General features: G+C 36.2%; 1 protein-coding gene across 1 annotated transcript in view; it reads left to right on the top strand.

Moving 5' to 3' along the window:
• ABCA12 (ATP binding cassette subfamily A member 12) overlaps nt 1-22,711 on the top strand; it is a 162,933-nt gene that overhangs the window by 64,112 nt on the left and 76,110 nt on the right. The window contains exons 5-11 of the mRNA XM_058533418.1: nt 805-902; nt 3,536-3,721; nt 5,120-5,298; nt 9,358-9,470; nt 14,443-14,518; nt 17,838-17,956; nt 19,034-19,140. Of these exons, the coding sequence (XP_058389401.1) occupies nt 805-902; nt 3,536-3,721; nt 5,120-5,298; nt 9,358-9,470; nt 14,443-14,518; nt 17,838-17,956; nt 19,034-19,140 (878 nt within the window). The remainder of the gene's footprint in view (nt 1-804; nt 903-3,535; nt 3,722-5,119; nt 5,299-9,357; nt 9,471-14,442; nt 14,519-17,837; nt 17,957-19,033; nt 19,141-22,711) is intronic.

Here is a 22,711-nt window from a genome sequence, read left to right as displayed (position 1 = left end):
ACCCTACTGATGATAGGTCCCCTATCTTTAAATATTAAGATTCTTCGATGTGAGGGTAACAAAGTATTTCTGTCAAAAATTTATAAAAGTTAACATACTGGCTTAATGAACATCTATGCCATAGACATGAACATACTCTTGTAGCTATTGCTTCTAACTCAGAACACTCTGCCACATTATAAATAGTACTAGATAAGGCCACTTTGGGAATTACTTAATTAGAGTATACTGTAGTCCAAACTAATTGCTTTATTCCATTTATTTGATCTGAAATATCATTCAGAAACCACTTTGGGGAGGAGAGAATTTATGATCCTAAGCAGATTTCAGCCTCCCAATTGAATAATTAAAAAGAAAACCATTATCACCAGATGTGCATTGGCAGATCCTTTGAACAGATGTTGGATATGATGGATCTGTGGAGCTAGTGGAAGCACCTCAAATCCTCCAGGCCTGCACAGAAATGATTCAGTTTATTGGGCAATAATATTGGTGATGAAGTTTAATGACATAAACTGGAATGAAAGCAAATGACATCTAAAATGATTGGAAAAAACCCAAGAGTGGACCAAACCAAGAGTGGACCAAAACCATCACAATTTTATGTGTAAAGAAAAACTGATGGAATTTGCCATTTTACTAGCATGAAACTTTCATGAAAGATGCATATTTGAGCCCTTCTTGCTGTGGGGTATATGAGGATTTTTTATGGATTCTTACGTGATATTTATGGATTCTTATGTGAATGTGCCCATTTTGTGTGTGTGTGTTTAGAGTGCTAATCTGTTCTTTCTTCTACTACAGCCACAGTATTTCCCAGTCCAAGTTCTGATTTGGAAAGTACTGGAGGAGATACTTTCAATGGTAGTCAAGTGCTTGCCTGGATCCTTGGTTTGGAAAAGGTAATTTCACTCAGTTTTGTAATGGACTGATAATAAAGAACAGTTGAACAAAAGCCTCTTAGGGTAATAAGGGGATTTCCCAAACAGGAAGAGACTGGGGGCACCTTTCCCGTTTGAAGTACTATCTCAGGGAGATTCTTTTCCTAGGAGCTCTTGATAAAAAGCTTAATTCTGAGATATTCCGAATTCCTTAAGGTCTTGAATATTTATTTACTTCCCTGTTAAGTCCCTTAATTGAACTTAAGATTTTCATTTAGGAAGAAATAGGATGGCATTAGATGAGATCTTTTAATTTCCTGAAGCCAGGGAGAAAAGAGCTATATGGAAGCAAACGAAGCTATAACACCCATCAAACTTACTGCCTCCTTCATACTAATAATGCCTTTGGAAAAATTAGAGCTATAGAAAATATCTCCCCAAAGTAGTAAAATCCTTTTCCTTAGCGTAGTTTAGAGAGCTTACCTGTGTATTTCTGTCTGTTTACTAGTCATCTACTTTAAGATCCCAGATTGCAAAATAATAAACATAATTTCTATCAGAGGTGTAACCTGGCAGCCTATGAGCTAAATGTGTGTGTGCGCACATATACAGGGATTTTAAGAAATTGAATTTGAGTGCGTTTAGGCAGAACAGGTACTCTTTTGTTAACTATATACAATCCCCACTTTCCCTTATGATATTTCATCCAGCCAGATTCACATATTAAATCTGAAACTGCCTTTGGCTGGCCTCTATAGGTATGTGAGTTCTGCTTTATGAGCTCTTCAGAAATTAAGAGATCATTTTCAATATTTTGTGATAGACTATTCTCTCTCTCTGTCTCTCTCTCTCACACACACACACACACACACACACACACACAATATATCAATGTCTTATGTAGTAGAATTTCTTCCATCTGAATCATGGGGACATATCTCTGACTTTTATTCATATTCCTGTGACCATAACCACTGCTGCTTAATATGTCTCTACAACATTTTGTATAACTGAAGCATCTCAATAAACTGGTTGATGTCAATAAGCCCAAAGACAACACAGAAATGTATGCCAGGAAAAGCCACCCTACCTATCAGGGCAATTCTACCAGTGCTGGCTAAATATAAACCTTTCTCATTCAGTCGTCTAGATGTTGAAAGCCTAGTCTATATAATAGCTCAGGTACATAAAGCACCCTGTCTGGCTTAGGAAGCCTCCCAATGTATCCGCTTAATTCCGATCTAAAGCCTCCCCAAATCAGGCCAGTATGTAAACTAGGGAAAGTGATTTTATTCCATTCTATTTCTTCCATATTGGTTCCTGGAAGCAACTAGTCTTGCATTGGATCAGTTAAATTCCTTAATATCTAGAGTAGCAATGCTATTCTCAAAAACACCATTTCATTGTATTGAAACTCTCAAGTTCTCTTCTCATAGGGAATGAAATTTCAGAATTTTGTGAGGCAGCACAGAGTCATATATCCAGTGGAGATAAGTCAAAAATGAATTTTCTATGTATAGGTACGTATTTTTAAAGTAGCTGGAGCAGGGAAAGGATGTAAAAATTTGGATGATATATTGATGTCTGTGTCAGCAATCTCTCTGATTCCTCTTTTCTCTCTTTACTGCTTTCTGCAACCCTTGCAAGAATGAGTAGAGAAATCATTTTGGGGTGAAGTTTATGTGTAATGTTAAGAAAGAGATATGGATGAAAGACCAGAAGACCTGGCACTTATAGTATATCCTAGAATAAGTGGATCCTGTCTTGTTCCATTACACATAGAAGTTGAGTCACTGGAAGGCAGAGTGTAGATTTTGTAATAGAAACTGAAGAAGACGGTGAAGTTAGTTGGCCCACATCTCATAGCGGTATAAGAATTAATTATTAGGAAGGACTTATTAAATATTACAACCAAATGTAATTGGCTCTGTAAATATCTAAACAACTTAATAACGGTGAATGTGATCAATATTATAGCTGAAAATAGTGCTAGATCTTTGCTCTACACTGTGAAATATATGGAGGATTTATAATGATTCCATTGTGAAAATGCTTTCCAATTATTGCTTTGGTAATTATAGATTTTTATGTATTTATATACATGTTTTTCTTTTTTCTTCATATGCACAATTCCTAAATGAAATAATTGCTTTGCAAGTGAAACGTAATCTATATTTGTCCACTTCTCTAAATAAACACTGTTGGTCTTGAGAATAGACTCTGAAGCTCCTCCTCTTTAAAAGTCATACAATGATCACGGCCAGTTTCCATGAAGTGTCACAAATTGTTAGGACATCCAAGTCTCTGCTGCTAAATATCCAGGAAAAACTAAGGTTTTTAAGCCTGAAATTTTTTGTTAGAAAGGATCTGGTGCATTAGCTTCTCTGGTCAGAGATAGGTAATGAGTTCAGTTAAACAAATCATATGTAAATAATTTAAATCATAACAATGACAAGAATTACCACAGTCACACATTCTCACGGTGACTCTTCACGGGTAAATTCAATGTATTTTGGTGTCATTTTAATAGTTGCTATAAGGTAGGACCTTAAAATGGCCATTGTGAAGACAGGTCAGTTTCCTTGAAGACTAGAATACTTTAATATCTATACTGACTAACTTTATTATCCCACTCTTCTCTCATACATTTTTAGCTGTTAAAGCAAAATTCAACTTCAGAAGATATACGAAGGGAACTGTGTGAGAGCCATCCAGGATATATTGCTGATTCCTCCTCCTCTTGGACCATTCTAGGAAAAAATGTTTTCAACAAATTTTGCGTGTCCAACATGACTCTTTTAGAGTCTTCTCTCCAAGAACTAACAAACCAGTTCTCTCAGGTGAGTGCAAATATTTGAACATGATCAAGATCTCATAAACAATAGAAGCAAATGTATCGTTTCCATTCTCATATCCACAAAGTGATTCAACGTGGGTCAAGGAGCAAGCATGTAGCCCCCGTGGACTGGGAAATGCTGACTGGAATATTTGCTCACCTTTGGCATGGATTCCTCACACAGCGAATTGCACACAGTGTCTAGTTTTAAGTAATGTCTGCTTTCCATTTCAATGTGCAGGATTGAAACGATTTCAATGTTGAACCAAAAATATTGCATTGTGGTTAATGTAGACACATCTTTGTAAATGAAATATGGCTTTGCTCTATGGTGAATGAATATTGACCGTTTTCTCTGAGATATTTAAGTGAGATTACTCAGGATGTAATGCAAGTTTAATAATTAAACTATTGGATCCATGTAACTCTCAGAAGTTAGGATAATGGGTAATCTTTTAAATTTTTCTAACATCAAACCTAATATGAAAAGCTGATTTTTAATCAAACAATATATCCCTCTCCCCAAAATACTATACATTAGAACCAAGAACTTTATACTATGGAGTACTAACCACCATTTTTATATGTTAGCCTTAAACTATGATGTGAAAATAAGACACCTATAATCTACATTTAAGGAAACCCCACATACAATGAAAAATCAGAAAAATATTCAGAATTCTTTTGAAATTTTATAAACAGGAACAAGCGAAACATGTCCACTTCTAATATTTCCCCCTTGATTCTCTGAATTTTGTTGTAAGTAATTTTTATGAAGTACAGAGTGCTTAAATTTCCCTTCAGTAATCTGAGTTGTCCAAATGAACCAGATTAGAGACACAGTTACAATAATCTTGATCCAATGCAGAGCACTTAAAATCCTTTCTTAACAAACTCAGCCATTGTGTAGAATAGAATGTGTGGTTAAGAATACACTGTTCAGGGGCCGGCCCGGGGTTCGCAGGTTCAGATCCCGAGCGCGGACCTACGCACAGCTTATCAAGGCATGCTGTGGCAGCATCTCATATGAAGTAGGGGAAGAGGGGCACAGATGTTAGCCCAGGGCCAATCTTCCTCAGCAAAATGAGGAGGATTGGCAACAGATGTCAGCTAGGGGATAATCTTCCTTAAATAAATAAATAAATAAATAAATAAATAAATAAATAAATAAAGCTTTGTCAACCAAACAAAATACGCCAACTTCTGGAGGTATAGGAGAAAATCCAATTATATTTAAGAACATTAGAGATAGTTATAGTTTTTCCAAGTAAAAGATGACTTCAAACTGAATGAAAATCTGAAACAATTGTTTATGCGAAAATCTAGATTTTTAATGATTTCGAAGACTGTAAGCCAAATGTTGAAGTCTCATTTTGCCCTGTATGTGGTTTTCATTGTTAAGATATCAAGTGATCCCAACAAACAGAAGACAATATTTCAGGAAATGGTCAGAGTGCTCTCCTTCTTCTCACAAATGCAAGAGCAGACAGCCCTGTGGCAGCTTCTCTCTAGTTTTCCAAACGTGTTGCAGAATGACACGACACTAAGCAATCTGTTTGATGTTCTTCGAAATGCAAACAGGTAAGAGAATGTAAGAATTAAATGAGATGTTACTATTCACGAAGAATTTCTTTTTTTTTTAGTGTTACCTGTGAGGATCACTGGTAGGTAGTAATTTAAACACAGAGTAAATAATGTTTTAGCACCTTAGTGCAGATTTTAGCAATAAAGGTTGAGGGTATTGGATAAGCAAAGAAGAAACATACACTGTGGTCATCAGAGGTATTGAAGTGTACCTGAGGAAGTGAGGAGAACACTCATCTTAACAACTGTATTGTCAGTTGGTCTCTCAGAGCTTCTGAGAAGGAGGTGTGTAGCAGGACCAACGGTAGATTGGAACATTGGCCCAGGGTCACTTGGGGACAACCAGAGCTCTCTGCATCTAACATTTAAACTGCCCAAGAATAAACCATTTCCTTTGATTGATACCATCCAATATAAAACAACCTTGTTGGTTAGAAATTTCAAACCAAGCCATTTCAAGGGAATTGACCTTCCTCAGGTACAGCCAGCCTATAAATGATCTTTCTAAGCCGCCATATTGGATTGGCTTTATTTGACACATGTGACACAAAGATTTGAAAATTTTTGCAGAAAAAAAATCCTTTAAAGGCTGCCTTCCTTGTAAAAGGGATCCGAGTACGGCCAGCAATTAGAGTTGAATGGACTTGTACTTAGGTTTTGGCTGTCCTGTCTAGCTTATTTGGAAATGTGCATTAAAAACCACAACAAGTACACCAACGACTATCAATTATTGAATGTGTCTTACATACCAGACACTTTACTGGGCCCTTTATATATATGTCACATTAAATCCTACAACTAAACTATTATATATTTATAAACAGAGGGTCATAAAAATTAAATATTTGATGAGGGTTTGAACCTGGGTTTTCTAACTCTAGAACCCAGGCTGCCTCTCTAATATGTCATTAAGAGCATGATATGTTCCCTCTCTAATGTCTGAAACACCAGAAGAGAGCGTTCTCATCTGCTTTGGGAAGCTTCCAAGAGCTTATGTTTGCTCAAACATCTTATAATAAGCCCTTATGTTGGTACATTAGTCTCATTTGATTCTCACAACAGTGTTTTGAGATGGAGACAACAGATATCCCCATTTTTTAGAAGAGGAAACAAACCCTCATGGATGTCAAACGATTTCCTCAAGGTTCTACAACTAGTAAGGGGCAAAGGGGGGACCTAAACTCAAGGAATCTGAATCCAAGTCCTGTGCCCTATCCACAATAGCACGTCATAACTCAATTATAGAAGGAGCAAGATATTAGGAAGTTTGATTCTCTAGATTGGTCCTCATTTTAGCACTTAGGGAAATTTTCATTTACCCAGAATTTTGACACTAGATCCTATTCCTTCAATTTATATTCTGTCTTAGGAAGCAAACAGGTAAATCAGTTAAAGGGGAAGAGGAATCATTTGAATTTTATAGTGTAATGATGAAAAGAGTCAAAATAATATTCAGACCACAATAAGATACCACTAGACACTCAACAGAATGTGTAAAATTGTATAAGATGGACAACCTCAATTGTTGGCAAGAAGGTAGAGGAACTCTCACACACTGCAAGCTAGAGTGTAAAACGATACAACCATTTAGGAAAACTGCGACAGCTTCTAAAGAAGTTAACAGTAGATCTGTATGATGTAGCACTCTACTCTTGGATATTTACCCAAGAAAATGAAAACATATGCCAACATGAAGACTTGTATGCTAATGTCTATAGCAGATTTATTCATAATAGCTAAAAATTGGGGGGAAAAACAAATATCCATAAACAGAATGGTAAAAAAAATTGTAGTTTATTCATACATTGGAATTCTACTCAACAAGAAAAACAAACAGATTACTGAATCACACAACAATGTGAATAAATCTTATGAATATTATGCTGACAAAAGAAAATCAGACCAAAAAAACAATATGTTGGATATGTCAATATTGTATTATTCTGTTTATATGAAGTTCTCTAATTGACAAAATTAACTTATAGTGTTAGAAATCAGAGAAGTGGATCCTGGGGCAACTATTGGGAGCAGGGAGAAACTTTTTTGGGGTTATCAAAATGCTCTGTATCTTGTCAGCATGGTGGCTACATGAGTATAAACATTTGTCAAAACTCACTGAATTGTAACCTAAAATAGGTGCATTGTATTGTATGTGACTTATACCTCAATGAACTTTGGTTAAAAAACAACAAATAAAAACCAAAAATCTCACAAAATAATATTCAGTAGAAGGTAGAAAGTCCAAAAGATACCTTAGGGTCAAAAATAAATAAATAAATAAAATATTTCAGTTATAGTTTTGGTGGAGTAAATTACATAGGAAGGACATTGCACTGTGGCTATTTTAATTCTCTTAAAATTTAACATAAAATTATTGTGTATTATAGCATTTTGCAAGAGAGTATGCTGTCAGGTAATGATTATAAGTGTTGTAAACCAGTCTACATAATAAGGAAGAAGAAAAAGAAATAGCTAAAAGAAAAAGCTTTAAATTATTTTAAAACAAATGACTTTTGACTTTTATCTAATCTGAACAACTCTTTTTTTAAATGGTCAACTTTTATTTATTTATTTATTTAATTTTTTAATTGCTAATTTATATACTTGTTCTTTCTAATATGATAGACCCTAGCCATGTGTGATTTTTGACTAAGGAACTGAATTTTTAAGTTTATTTAACTTATTAATTTAAATTTTAAACACTGATACTTGAATCAGTTAATGGTAAACCTTTTGGTATGTTGGAACAATGTGGTTATGTAAACCCACTTTTTCACCTGTAAATGTGATAAAATCTAAATACAGATTAAGTATTTTCAATGAAAATTTAGCATGTGAATTGAGAAGCCTCTGTAAGTGTAAAATACATGGTGAATTTTGGAGACTTAGTAGAATAAAAGACTTAAAATACTTCATTAATAATTTTTATGTTAATTAGATGTTGAAATGATAATATTTTGGAAGTATTGGTGTTACCGCACAAAGGGCATGATCTCCTCACTGCGAGACGAAAGCCAATCATCAAGAGGCAAGATGGTGGAAAAGAAAGGGCAGTTTATTACAGCTTGCTTGTGAAGGGGAAGATGGCTGACTCATGTCTCAACGAACCATCTTTAGGGGGCACAAAATCTTACAGTAGTTATATAGGCTGGTGGGTTATTGGGGAGGGTGTTAGGAATGTTGACCTGGTGTTACAGATGGGAGTGCCACACCAGATCTTTGAGTTTTTACTGATGATGGCTATCAGCATAGACCCTCTTTTCGGGGGTCATCACGTTCCTAAGGAACTCAAAAGAACAAAGTTATCATCTTATTGCAGCTGGGAGGTACGTGTACAAGCAGGGGTCGTAAAATCTACAGAGCAGTTAGATCTCCTGGAGGGTGCATATCCAGTTGGGTTAGTTTGTCAGAGGTCATTCAAAGTTACAGTAGGGTTTCTTTTCTACAGTGGCTTCCCTCATGTCAACCTTGTCTTGAGCCAGTATCATTGGGCTAAATAAAATATATTAAAATTAATTTTATCTGTTTTAACTTTTCTAAGGTGACTACTAGAAAATTGAAAAGAGTAAAAATTACATATGTGGCTTGCATTATATTTCAGTTGGAGAGCCCTTCATAAGTCATTTTTTAAAGTTAAATCTTTTTTACTATTGTTATTTAACAGTGGGCTTTATTTTTAATGAAAATAATTTCTAATTTAAAATTTTTCCCTTTACTAAAAAAAAGAGGTATCCTTTCATCGGAAGTTACTGTTCCTAACCACTTATTTTTAAGTCTTAATAGTAACTATTGATGTGAACTTTACTCCCTTACTTTAAAGCCTTTGAGTCCCAAGGCTTCAGAATCCTGGAGTGGAGTGCTCTGTCTGGTTCAAGAAGATTTTTTTGGGATTTTGTGCGTGAACAAACAAACAAGTAATTAAACGGCAAAAGCAGCATCTTGTCTTTTACGTTATAAGAATAATTTTCTGTACTGTAGCCATTTCTCCTTGAATAACCTTTTGTTTCTGTGTGCAAACCTTGAAATGCAATCTGGTTTAATTGTTTTTCGACTCAGCGCGCTGCTGGTCCTGCGGAAGGTTTATCCACATGTCACAACCAACGAAGGTTTCAGAAGTCTCCATAAATCTGTTAAACATCTGCTGTACACTCTGGACTCCTCAGCTCAAGGTATTATATTTCCATCTTATTGCATTCAATTCTGCATTGCAAAGCCCATTAGAAATATAAAACAGTGTGCTGCCATAGTAATCGTTTATGGATAATATTATTCTTATGGTGATATTATTCTTAGATATATGCTACAACTAAATCTGGGTCTCTAGCCAATCAAAGTGTGGAGGAAGGAAGAAATGGTTGAAAACAGGCTGTAACTTTCTAGGATTTTTATTTAGGTGAAAATGATCTCTCAGCTTATAAAACTATGTTTATACTTGCTATGGAAAAAAAAATCTAGGAGTAAACCTCAACAAATAGATTTCTACTGTGACTTTTTGGAACAAAAGCCTATAGTGAATTGCAGTATTTGTGCCCTCATTTCTAAATTTTGGTTTTTTAATCAGGATGTATCTTTTATTGCTAAAAATATACCCTTCAGCCAGGCATCGTGAAAATGCACGATGGACATCAGAGCGTGAAGAGATGGGTATAAATCTACTGTCACTTCCAGTAAGACAAGCTCTAGCATGTTGCTAGTGAGTCAGAAGATGTCACCTCTGCATATATAGAATAGCATTATATACCATACACACGGAAATACACAGACATATACACCTAGATACATACAGACAAAGATTTAGGGCTGTAAGCAGTAAATCCCTACTTCCCCAGTGAAATGTTTGGTTAGCATTCACCTCTCCTCAATGAGTTTAGAATTAAGCTTTCTCAACTAAGTTTGTCAGCTTTTAAATATGTAGACTTTACCTTTGGATTACAAGTATCCTGAGAGCATCAGGTCACAAGCTGATTGTTCATTGTAAGACCTTAGACTATTAGTTTTCAATTGAAAAGCAGGTTTGGAAAGGCTTTGAAGAATTCTCACTGGAGGGTCTAACAAACTCTTGGATACCAATTTCTATTAGTCTAGAGCATTTTTTTTAAATCTACAATTACAGAATTAATGACTAGCCTGCAAGATTGATTATTGTTCAATTCAACTGTCTTGACGAACATTCGGGGAAAAAAAGGTTTACTCTTCAAAAAAGTCCAAGCCAGAAAACCAATCAGTGCACTAACAAACACTAATTATTCCCCTGTATTTTTTTCTGTATTTGCATTTTAAAGACTTGAGAACTTCAAGTTTCTCCTCACCATTCTTTTCCTTTTCATCTGCAGACTCACACCTTATAATTACTTTATAAAGGGATAAAGTTAAAAATTTTTTTACACAAGGCGAAAGCTTATCAGTGCCTTAGAAGCCAGAGAAGTAAGCAGCACTTCTTATTAACTGAGGCTGCAAAACACTTTTCCTGGTGAACAATACAACTCAGTTTTCAATATTTAATAATGGCCGTGTCTCATGCCTATGAATATGATTATGGTTTTGGCATGTATTCAAACATCTCATTGGATGGTCTAGATAACAAGGAAATACATCAAGGAAATGCGTTTTTGTTTGTAAAATTTGATGTGCTTAAATTTGTTTGTTTTCTGATTTCCTACACCTATGACTTCATCAGTCTGAGGATACCAATGCAGTAGAATTAATGTCAATTCCTAAAAGCTGTGAATCTTAAGTCCCTACCCGCTTGAGCAGAAATTTTGTGGCCTTTGAAAAATCCTTCCGGGTATTTCTGGGAATCTTTCAGGAAACTCAGACTTGTTGTTGAAGGCTGAACCAGTGACCCTAGTTCAACAACACAGGGGTCTCTAGCCCCCCGGGTGCAGACACCTGCCATGTTGCCCAGGCCACCCCATGCTTAGTCTCCACGATGTTCAGCAGCATTTGTGAAGTGAACACACTTTGTCCCCTGGCTTTACTCTCACTTCAGCTGGAGTGGAGTTGTATCTCATAGCAGAGTTGCTCGGGTCCTCTCTCGCGTATGACAGGGTTCAGATAGCTTTGAAGGTCTCACACCACTCTCTCAAAGAAGGAAAATAAAAAAGATAGTATTTTTTGTGTCAATGATAAGTGCTTTATTATCTTCAATCCCTTTTATCATCCAACTATGACAGGTAGTTATTATAAAACAACCCTGTGAGATATCACTATTATCCCATTTTACAGATGAAGCAACTGAGGCATAGGGATGCTGGGCACTTTGCCTATGTTATACATCCAGCAAGTAGCCAAACTGAGCTTAGAACCTGGATCTGTCTATACCCAAAGCCAGGTCCCTTAAGCTCTTTGCTAGATGGCCTTGACACCGGCTCAAGACAAAGTTGACATAAGGGAAGCCATATTGTAGAAAAGAAGTCCTATTGTAACTTTGAATGACCTCTGACAAACTAACCCAGCTGGATATGCACCCTCCATGAGATCTAACTGCTCTGTAGATTTTACGACCGCCTGCTTGTGCATGTACGTCCCAGCTGCGATAAGATAATAACTTCGATTTTTTGAGTTCCTTAGGAATGTGATGACCCCCGAACAGAGAATGTATGCTGATAGCCATCATCAGTGAAAACTGAAAGATCTGGTGTGGCACTCCCAGTCTGTAACATCAGAAGGTCAACATTCCTAACCCCCTTCCCAATAACCCACTAGTCTGTATAACTACTGTAAGATTTCATGTCCCCTTAAGATGGTTCTTTTGGACATGAGTCAGCCATCTTCCCTCTTGCTAGCAAGCTGTAATAAAAAAGTCCTTTTTCTCATACCACCTTGCCTCTTGGCTATTGGCATGTCTTGCAGCGAGCAGAAGGCCCCAAGTTGGGCGGTAACAGCCTAACTCACATTACTCTCTGGGACATATGCACACCTGTTTCCAGGGGATCTCACGCTATTACCTGCCACCACTGAACCTCAGAACCGCTCCACTTTCAGCCACTGACTCATGGTGCCAGATTCCTGCCCACACAGTACATTTTTCTGCAGCCATCCCCCCCATTTCTCTCCACACTCTGATTTCTGCAAACTTCCTCCACTCTATGTTTATTTCTGATTCAACCTCGATTCTGAACACTCTTCAAGATTTCTTCAGGAGCCTCCTCAGCAACCACCAAAATATGGAGATGCTAATAAGCACTTGGGAAGAAGGCTGTCTCCTAACTTTCTGGCTTAAGGAATCTAATTCTCAGCTCTGCCTCAGCGAGGATCCCGGCTTCATAGTCCAGTATTTAGTATTTCCATCTATAAACACTATTTTGAGAGCAAAGATTACTTTTATGACTCATGGAAGTTTGCTCCTTTGCAAAGTAGTAAATTACACGAAATTACATCTTTAAATAGAAAGCCCTCCTGGCTGATGGAAAGAGGTTATCTGTGCACTAGATTTCTTTCTATATCTATGGACATTGTTTTTAAATATGACTGATTCTACAAATTAAAAAAATCTCACTTTTTAAATGTCTGCAACATTTTCTACTTCATTAAAAGCTTATGTAGTGTGGTATTTCTTCCAAGATGCTTCATAGTCCAGAAGAAAAAGTGGCCACAGAGAAAAGTCCCTACTTAATATCAGGGTCAAGTCAATCATTGATATGTACAAAGTTAATTTCTATTAGTTACTCATTTTAATACCTTGATGAGGAAGAGAAACTCCATAACCATATAGTAAACAAATGCCAGTGAACTTGCTCAGCATCACATAAGAGTTCAAAGTGAGCAAGTTTTAATCTTGGTGAAGTGGTTTTTTATGCTTTTACATTGCAAAAGTATAAATCTCAACAGAATTCTGTCCTTGATTGTTCTATATATGGATGCCAATAAATAATAGATATTATCATTATTAAATAGGTTTATTTATTCTGGGTATCTTCATTCTTGGTCCTTTAACTTACTGATGCATTGCTGTCGTTGGAGCAATAATGTTCAGCTGTACCTTGAGCGGAGCACAGGAAATCTCTCTGCTGAACAGGAAAACTGAAAAAGCCACTCTGCCGATTACTAGGGTCGGTGCAAACATTACTCAAACACAGCTGATACAGAGGTAGACAAAGAGATCTTTAATTCTGTGATAGTTTTTTTTACGTGCATGCTAATTTAAATAAACTAAATGATCAGCACCAGAAAAGTATGGATTATTGCATAGTTTTGCACTAAGACCTTTTTAGAAGGCTTTAGCACTAACTGGAGAAAATGAGAGAACTATTAAAGCTGGTAATAAAATACCTATTGGAAGCGATTAGGCCAATGTTAAAAATGACAGCACTGAGACACACTGGATTGTTTATAAGGAGTAAGTCATGTCTGAGTGAAGACTGAAATAAGTGATACCGTGTCCTTAAAGGGGCTGAATGAAAGCATTGGACTTAACGATGTTTTTATTTATGCAGTAGCCACTTAAAGTATTTTCATTTTCTACTTTTCATGTGAATGCTGTTGCACACTTACTCTTTAATAATACAACGTTATGTGGCAAGCTGAATCAGCAACGTATTTATCTTCTAGGGGCAATTCTAGGTGTTGCATTAGATCTTCACGTATAATTTCCACTAGACCTCACTTAGTGATTGCCTTCCACACTCCAAACCTTCCTATTATTTGAGACTACTCAGAACAGTTCTAACATTAGCCAATTTGCATTCACAGCTGCATTCAATTAAAATCAGTGGCTGCTTTTTGAAAGATGGAAAATATAGATTAGTGATGGCAGATGTTTCTTAAGGCTACATTCTAGATAACTGAAGGCAACAAAAAAAATGCAGTGACCCATAAGACTGAAATTGGCTTCATTTGATTAACAAGTCATGTGGTAGTCAGTCTGCATTATAATATTCGAGAGTCATCCACGCATACAGGTCTTAGGATAAAATAATATAATGGTTTGATATACAGAGAAAGAATTAGTTCAAAACGCACGTGACCATTGTGATTGACATCTATTTCCTATAACTATCTTAAATGCTTCCAACAAACAAAGCATAGATATCTTTTGCATTTTCTCCCCGTTAATTTGACCTGAAATGATTTTTGCTAAGAAAAAGAAATCCTTTAATCAAACATGTTAAATATTCATCTGCCTAAATGTTATTACTTTAGGTGGCTCTGCTAATGCAACACATGTGTGGAGTGAGGAGGACGGGCAGTCATTGTCCCCAAGCAGCTTGGCTGCACAGTAAGTCTTTCTTTGTTGGTGTGTTGGTTTGTTTCTAAATTGGTAGGTAAGTTGGCTGAATAAGCAATTAAAACAATTCATGGACATAATTCTTTTATTCGCGTGTAAGACCATGAAATAGAAAAATCAGCTCTTGACTGATCAAAGAAAAGGACGTAATTGAAGTGTAATAAAATTCAACTTATTTTTTGGTATTACTCCATGATACTTCTGGATAATGCAACTTGAGGATCCCTTTTTCAGTTCTAAGATTCCATAACTAGATCCAGTATGCCCTATCTGGATTTGTTACTTCATGTCTCGAAGGGAAATCTAGCTGGAAGTCCAATTTCCGACTCTTTCAAGGTCATTCATCATGAAAGATGTATAAGCCTCCAATTTTTCGCATTACTATTTCGTTGGATTTTTCAAAATCAAAATATTTTTTATGCCCAATCAAGATAACGCAAAATGTATTTGCTTCAGTAGTAGGCAAAACGGTTTATAGGTAATTTAATTTTGGACTCTTATTAGGGCATGTGAAAATGTCATCCCAGAAATAGGTAGTGGATCTGACAGCAGCAACCTTTGGCTTCTGAAGACCATTAATGTAAGAAGGTCCCTGAAGTGACTGTAATAATTATGGTAGGAAAAGCAAACAGTTGACTGTAGAAGCTGATTGAAGTAAATTTCTATAGTTCAAGGCAAATTTAGAGACTAAATGGCCTGTTATGTAAAAGTTGTTTTGGCCTGATAAATTATACTATTGAAATTCTTTGACTTTAGTCCCAAAGGATACATTTCTGTGCTAATGGAAATTTGTACAAATAAAAACAAATTGTAGGGCTTATTTTTAACCATTCCTTTCTTTTTCTAAAGTAGAATCTATGCAGTTGTTTATAAACTTTCTGTTATTTCACGAGCAGTTCTCCATCTCTAGGTAATTCTAAACAAAATCTCTCCATGAACAACCACTTGCAATTTCTGCTCCCACCTCTCTCCTCCTCTAAGGGGCCTGGACCAGATGCTTTTCCCAGAGCAATTGAGCAGCCTTGGGTGATTTCCCTCTACCCAGAATGCCATTTTCCAAATAATCAAGTCTTTTAAACACGTCCCCCAGATAGCTACAAAAAATAATTTTTAAAAAAGCCTTTGAATTGAGACAACTGGATGCTTATTGCTGAAGCCAGGTATCTTTATCAGAGCCTGGAGGCATCCCTAGCATTGATAACGCTAGCACTTCAGATCTGCAAATTCCACCGCAAATGTAGTTATTGACAACCAGCTGACAGTTTATTAGGAAGAATTCAATACTTTTAAGATGACTCTTGTTGAGATTGATAAAATTAAGGGATTTCTTATCTTTGGACTTTCTTTCCATTCCCACTTTAAAATAATCACAGAGTGGCAATACTTGGCATAAGATAAAAGATTTTTTAGTCTAGAATTTTCTAAAGAAAGCTGCTCAAAAATATTTTTCCCTTATAGCTCTTCTCCCTTCTCATTATTTTTGTTCTAAGGTTATTATTTTTATTGTTGTGTGTGTGTGTACTCTTGCATGTACACGTTTATAAGCTCATCTTTTATTGTTAGCATTCTTGGGAAGTAGGAAGGGTTATATACAAAGGACACATAAATTAAATAGTTTAAAGGAATAATTGGATTTTTATGTCAAAACAGTGGCATATAGATATGGAATCTTAATTTGGGGAGTATATTAAATCCAATCTCAAAAATCTTGGCAATCAAATGTTCTTTATGAAACTAAGAGAATGGCTTAGACAATATTTCAAGATCACTTCTAGCCTGACATTCTTCTATTTTAAGCTTGAAAATTCACCATGATGGAAATGGCTCTATGCTATAATAACTATGACAGACAGGAAGACAAACACACAAGAGAGAAGGTAATATTGAGAAGAGAGTCTCTGGTCAAGGAAATGGATAAGCAAAAGCAAGAGGGCTTGGGAATGGGTGCTATTTTTTCTTTTTGTTTAATATGGAGGCTGTGAATTGTATTTCAATCGGGCAGCCATCTCACCGATTAGCTGTGCTCTGACTGGCAAGTTAGAGACTTTTCTTGCCATAGATTTTTTGTTTTTCAAGTTCCTCAAGGATCCAGTGTTGTTAACCCACATTGAAACACCCTGAGACTCCTTTAATGTTAATGCAAACATTTTCCTACATGTTTACTACCTATGCTGGGAGAAGTCACTTCCATTAGTATTTGATTAAAGTCTAAGTTAAACATCTGATAGAACTAGTTAATTTGTGTATTGTGCAGTTTGATTTAAAGTAGATGGTCCCCAAATCAGCCATTGACATTTATTCTACCTATATGTACATAAAATTGAATGGCAGACAGAGAGAAGAAGTTACAAAATAAATAGAGATGCAGCATCACAATTGAAGTGACCAGGCATGCATAACGCACACTTATTTACTCCCTCACACACATTCGCCTCAAAAATCTTAGGCTATGTCATCATATGACAGTCAATTTGAAGGGAAATCAGAAAATGGTTAATTTGGGAACACTGAATTGGTTGTTTAAAGAAAAAAAACCACTTTTATTGTTCAACCGAATCCCACTATTTCTTTTTAATCACAATTAAATGAATTTAAATTTATTTAGGAAATGTTATAGGTGGAAAGGATCTAGCAGATCATTCACCCTCTTCTTCTCCTTTGGCAAGAGAAGAAACTGAGGCCTGGTTGGGGGGGGAGGGGTGCCAGACTTAGAGAAAAGAAAAGAAAAACATGCAAGACTCATGGGTTGTACTTGCACTGAAAAATTATTCATTGTCTGAAATTCAAATTTCATTGGGAGTATTTCATCTGGCAACCCTTGCCCAGTGATTTTATTCTCTTTTTTGGTTAGGGAGATTGGCCCTGAATTAACATCTGTACCCGTCTTCCTCTATTTTGTATGTGGGTCACTGCCACAGCATGGCTTGATGAGTGGCATGTAGGTCCACACGCGGGATCCGAACCTGTGAACCCAGGGCTGCTGAAGCGGAGTGCACGAACTTAACCACTACACCACCAGGCCTGCCCTAGAGATTTTTTTCTTTCATATAAATGCGCTGAGAAATGATCTTAAGATTAGTTATGATTAGATATTAAAATAATTAAATATAAAGATAATACCTTGCTCAGAGGTCCCAGAGTAAGGCTACCATTCTGCATTTGGCCTGGAAGAGGGAAGATGTTGCTTCCCAGTGTTTCAATGCCCAAGGCAATCAAGGCCAAACTACCAGGGACTCAAGGGATCTCAGCAAAATGGCTTGGCTGTATGTTTATGTGACTTAATTTAATATATTCTTTTCCAATTCTATAGGCTCCTAATACTGGAAAACTTTGAAGACGCCCTCTTCAATATGTCAGCAGATAGTCCTTATGTTCTTTACTTGGCATGTGTGAGAAACGTCACTGCCAATTTGACCAGTGGATCACAAGGTATTACTCTTCTTAACAGTCGAAGTACTGCTCATGGTTTCTAATTCTGCTCGAAAGTAGTAAGTCTTTTAAGACGTTTGCTTAAAATTTAAAAATCTTCGTTTCCATATACATCAGTTTCAGTTTGGTGGTTTGACATATGGAAGGAATATCTAATCATATTATTTCATGATTACTTCTGTTGCTGCTGCTAGTACCACCTAGCCACCTGGACAAATTTTAATGTATAATGTGATAATGTGTTGTGTGTAACCTGTTATGTCTTAATGACATATAACAACAACTAATGTGATAATGGCTACCTGGATAATGTCCAGAGTCAGTAGGGGCTCACACAACCCTTTGTGACATTTTCTATGCCCTTAGTAATCTTAGTTGTCAAAAAATAATAATAACGATAATATAGCCTTTAAAAGCAGATGTAAATTACATAATCAAAGGAATTTTTGCAGCAGACTATCTTTACTTCCTACCCTTACACATACACTTTATTTTTCAATTTTCTGCTTACATGGGCCACCATGAAGATTTCATTTAATCAAATGTTTCTTTTCTTTTTTTTAAAGAGAAAATATCTATTTTCTCACATTTTCTAGGAGATAGACATTCACTTTTCCTATACCAAGATAGTTTTTTGAGACTTAATGGCAAGCAAATAGAACAACAAATATTTAAGCTTGACCTCTGTTTATCAGGCATGAATTAATCAAAGTTGAAGGGCATATTTGTGTCACAATGATTATATATCCTATTCTCCCCTAAACACTTCAACTTAATAGTATATCCAAAAGTCAGAAATAAAAGCATGTTTAGTTCACAAAGAGTCAACACTTTGTAGTAACTATGCTAGAAATGTTTTTGTCTTTAAGCAGAATATCTGTGAATATTTTTAAAATAATGAACTCTATAGTCTCCATGGTTCAAGGAAAGGTTAAATTTTCATTCGTCTTCTATTTAGATTGTACTAGGCTATTATCTTAGAAGAAACTTAGTAATTAGGACGAAAGTGTCTTTCAAATGGGTTTCCTAAATGACCTTGCAATTCACATAAGGTAACTCTTCTCCTCTCCTTTCCAGAAAATTTAAAACTCCTGCAGTCCACAATTCAATTTAAAAGATCTTTTCTTCAAAATGGCTCCTATGAGGATGACTTCTCTCCAGATCCTGAAGTCCTGAAATCAAAAGTAAGCCATGAAAGAAAAAAATAAAACAAAATAAACCTCAACACTTTCTTGGAATACTCTGGCAAGATATATTTTTAGTTTAAGTTTTACGTCTGTATCTTCATAAATACTAGTCCTGTTTTGACTCTAGGTTAACTCTGGGGAAAGGATGACAAAAGTGTTCTAGTGCTCTATAGTGGTATTTTGTTTTTAATTGGTGGATATCTCTGTGTGCAATGACCCATAAGAGCCCAATTACAGTGTGCACACACATAAAGGAATGGCTAATAATACAGCTATCTCATTCAACTTCATAATTTGAAAAAGCATTCATAATTTGATTTCTAATTTGAGATGTCCTTAGTTTTTAAAACCATAAAAGTTAATTTTGAAAGCTTATGTGTTAGACTACATAGTGTACAAAAATCTCAGAAGTATTGTCATCATTAGCAGAAACGAATAAATCATGTTAAAATATATGATGTTGAAGAAAGGGGTGATTAGCAACTGAAAAAAATTTAAAACTGAAGTTTTTCTGAATTGGTTCATGTTTGTCTATTATTCTTTGTTTAGCTCATGCACATAGTATGGAGGTTATTGTGACATTCACTTAATTTTTTAAATAACCCTATTAAATTTTGAAAGCTGCATTCCTAGTAATAACAGCAGTTTAATTGGATTTATGTTGCCTGGGATAAAGTAAAATTAAAACTGGTTTATTCAGAGCAAGCAAGATGACTTGCTGTATAGTCAACATGGTATAATTAAGCACGCATCCAAAATATTATGTCCATGTGTATTACAAATAAATATGCTAGTTAGATTGCCTACATTTTAGTCCTAGTCTTATATACAAATCAAAATTTCTAATGTACTTAATTTAGCACTATCTTAATTTGTTTGTGCAAATGAGAAGGAAGTTATGCATTCATCTGGAAAACTCCTACTCATCCTTCAAGGATAATTTTAATTGTCACTCCTATAATATTAGAATATTGCCTTTCTCCCTGTTTTCCAGCCAAGATAGTGACGTTGTGCACATGTAATAGTTATCCATTCATTTGTTTCATCCGTCATCTGTGCTCCCACAAACTAATCTATTTATTTAAAGGCATAATCTCTACCCCCAAAGTTCTTACAATCAATCCAGAGGAGGAGATAGGAAAGGAGACCAATAATTATGACACAGTGAGATAAGTGTTGTGTGGATGTGGATGGACAGTGTTCTGTGTAAGGGGGGATATCTAACTCAGATTGCAGGGGATGGAGGTGGAGAGAAGACACTTCGTGGAGGAGATAATGCTTACTCTGAGTCTTGCAGGCTGTGTAGTATTAGGTGATAGTTCTGCATTCCAGACATAGAGACCTGCGTTTGTAAGAAGACAGGTATGAACCTGAAGGCCAGATGTAGGTTACCTGGAGCCATGTGTCCAGCTAGAGCAGAAGACGCCTGTGGGAGAGGCAGGAAAGGAGGCTGCAGAGAGACCTGGCCCAGATCCCACAGTCCTCTTTATGTCAAGGAATTTGAATCTGATCCTGAAAGTTGAGAATGTGAAGGTAACATGTGCATTTTAGAAAGAGATCTCTCTGGGAGAATTATGGAGAATAAATTGGAGGAAAACAGAGTGGGTGATTTTTGCAGTAACTTAAGCAAAAAGTGAGACACTGCACTATGTCAGTGGCAGAGAACAGAAGGAAGAGACAGTTTCAAGAGCATTGTAAGCGACTGAGTTCACACAAAATGAGAGCCAGTGAGGTATGAGGCATAAGGAAAAGGAAGTCTCTGATGTCGGTGAGATTTCTGGCTTTTGGAACTTACTAGTTAGCATTATAATTTGTTGTTTATGTAGTGTCTATTTCCTTCACTAGAGAGTAAACTCTGATGAAATTATGGCTTCTGCATCTCTAAAGCCCCACATCTAGCACATAGTAGGAGTTTAAGACTTGACTCATGAATGTGTGAACAAATGAGGATGTTAAAGAAGAGCCCTGACAATGTAATCGCGTTACCTGGGCAGTTACTTGTAGTTCTCAACCTGCAAAGTAACCGGGCAGCACACAATATACACTAGAGAAATGGAAACAATGCATTCTCAATAACTTATGCTAATGGAATGGGAATGGAGGTGAAAATAACTTAAAACAGCATCCACATTTTGAATATACTGCTCCTCTTGAGGGTTGCATTATGAAAAAAGTTCTAGAAGCCACAGAAGTGGAAATAAACTACGAAATATTGTCACCTGTAACAAGCATGGCTGCGATTTGCAATTGACAGAATTCATGCATTCCAAGACTACAAGCTCCACGAGGAGCATCACTAAGTCTGTCCCTTTACTGTTGTGTCCTCGACACCTGGCATAAAGTCTGACACATGGAAAATATTCAGTGAATATTATTGAAAGAATGAAGACAAACTCCTAGTTTTACAAGAGACGCTTTTACTTCTCTGCTTTGGCCTCCCTGGTAATTAGTATCTTGACTGTGACAACCAGTTAGGGCCCACTCATTCTAAAACCTTATTCATGGTATTTCTAAGAAGGTTTACACCTCTTAAAATGTCAAATGCCTGTCATTCATTGGTGACTTTTTCCTGTTCTAGCCCTAACATTCTACTCTTCTTGAGCTTTTGTGTCTTTTCTTCCCTTCATTGTATGTTTTATCCCTTTCTCAGTCCAGTCTCTTTGGTGGGAAGGATAACCTCTGATTGGGGAACTACACATAAAGTTGATATTACCCATATTGGGCAGAAATATGGATAACACAATATTTTTGTTGTAACACCTTTACATTTTTAAATAGGCTCCTTTTCCCTTCATTTACCTGCCAAGAGCCCAGGAGTGTTGCTGTTTTATCATTTTTATGCCTACAATGTTTTGAGGTCTACAGCATCATGTCTCTTACAATTCTGATTCAGATGCATTGAGGAATCACAGGCACAGGGAATTCAGTCGCAGCTGAACATGGAGTTGGTTATGGGTCATTATTCAAGTTTAAGCGTGAGCCCTCACTCACTATGTGGACCAGGATGGTGATAATGGAGAGAAGGACTCTACATGAGGCTCTGACAAACGTAAAATCTGGACTTGACACATACTTTTGAAGAGAGAATTATAATTCTCTCAATTTATGTTGGTTATTAATGATCCATGAAGCTTCTAGAAGTTTAACGCATGTATTGCCTTTAGAAGAAAGTAGAAAATAATGACATATTAAATGACCATTGTGTTGCTCCTTGTTGTGTGTGCCCCACAGTGCATTCCACATTATTGACCCTGAATTAAATTCTTATTTCAGAGAACCAATTCTACTTCAGTAACATGGCTAGAATTCCATAACTTCTATAACTTTTATCTTCTCAAGCTAAGATTATACTATATGGACATTTACTGGTTTCTCATACATGTATGCCAAACTTGGAATTAAAAGATATATTTTGGTCTCTACTGAGTAAAAGTCATTCGAATTTACTACAACTGCAAAAGCTCAATTAAAACAAATATATTGGGTCCCAAGTATTTATCCTTTTATTTAAGAAATCAAAGAATAAAAGTTATTGGAGGATGTGGCAGGAAGGCTCGGCTCACTCATT

Source organism: Diceros bicornis, chromosome 37, assembly GCF_020826845.1.
Source record: "Diceros bicornis minor isolate mBicDic1 chromosome 37, mDicBic1.mat.cur, whole genome shotgun sequence".
Lineage (NCBI taxonomy): Eukaryota > Metazoa > Chordata > Mammalia > Perissodactyla > Rhinocerotidae > Diceros > Diceros bicornis.
The sequence above is the reverse complement of the archived record's forward strand: the minus strand, read 5'-3'. Positions and strand labels throughout refer to the sequence as shown.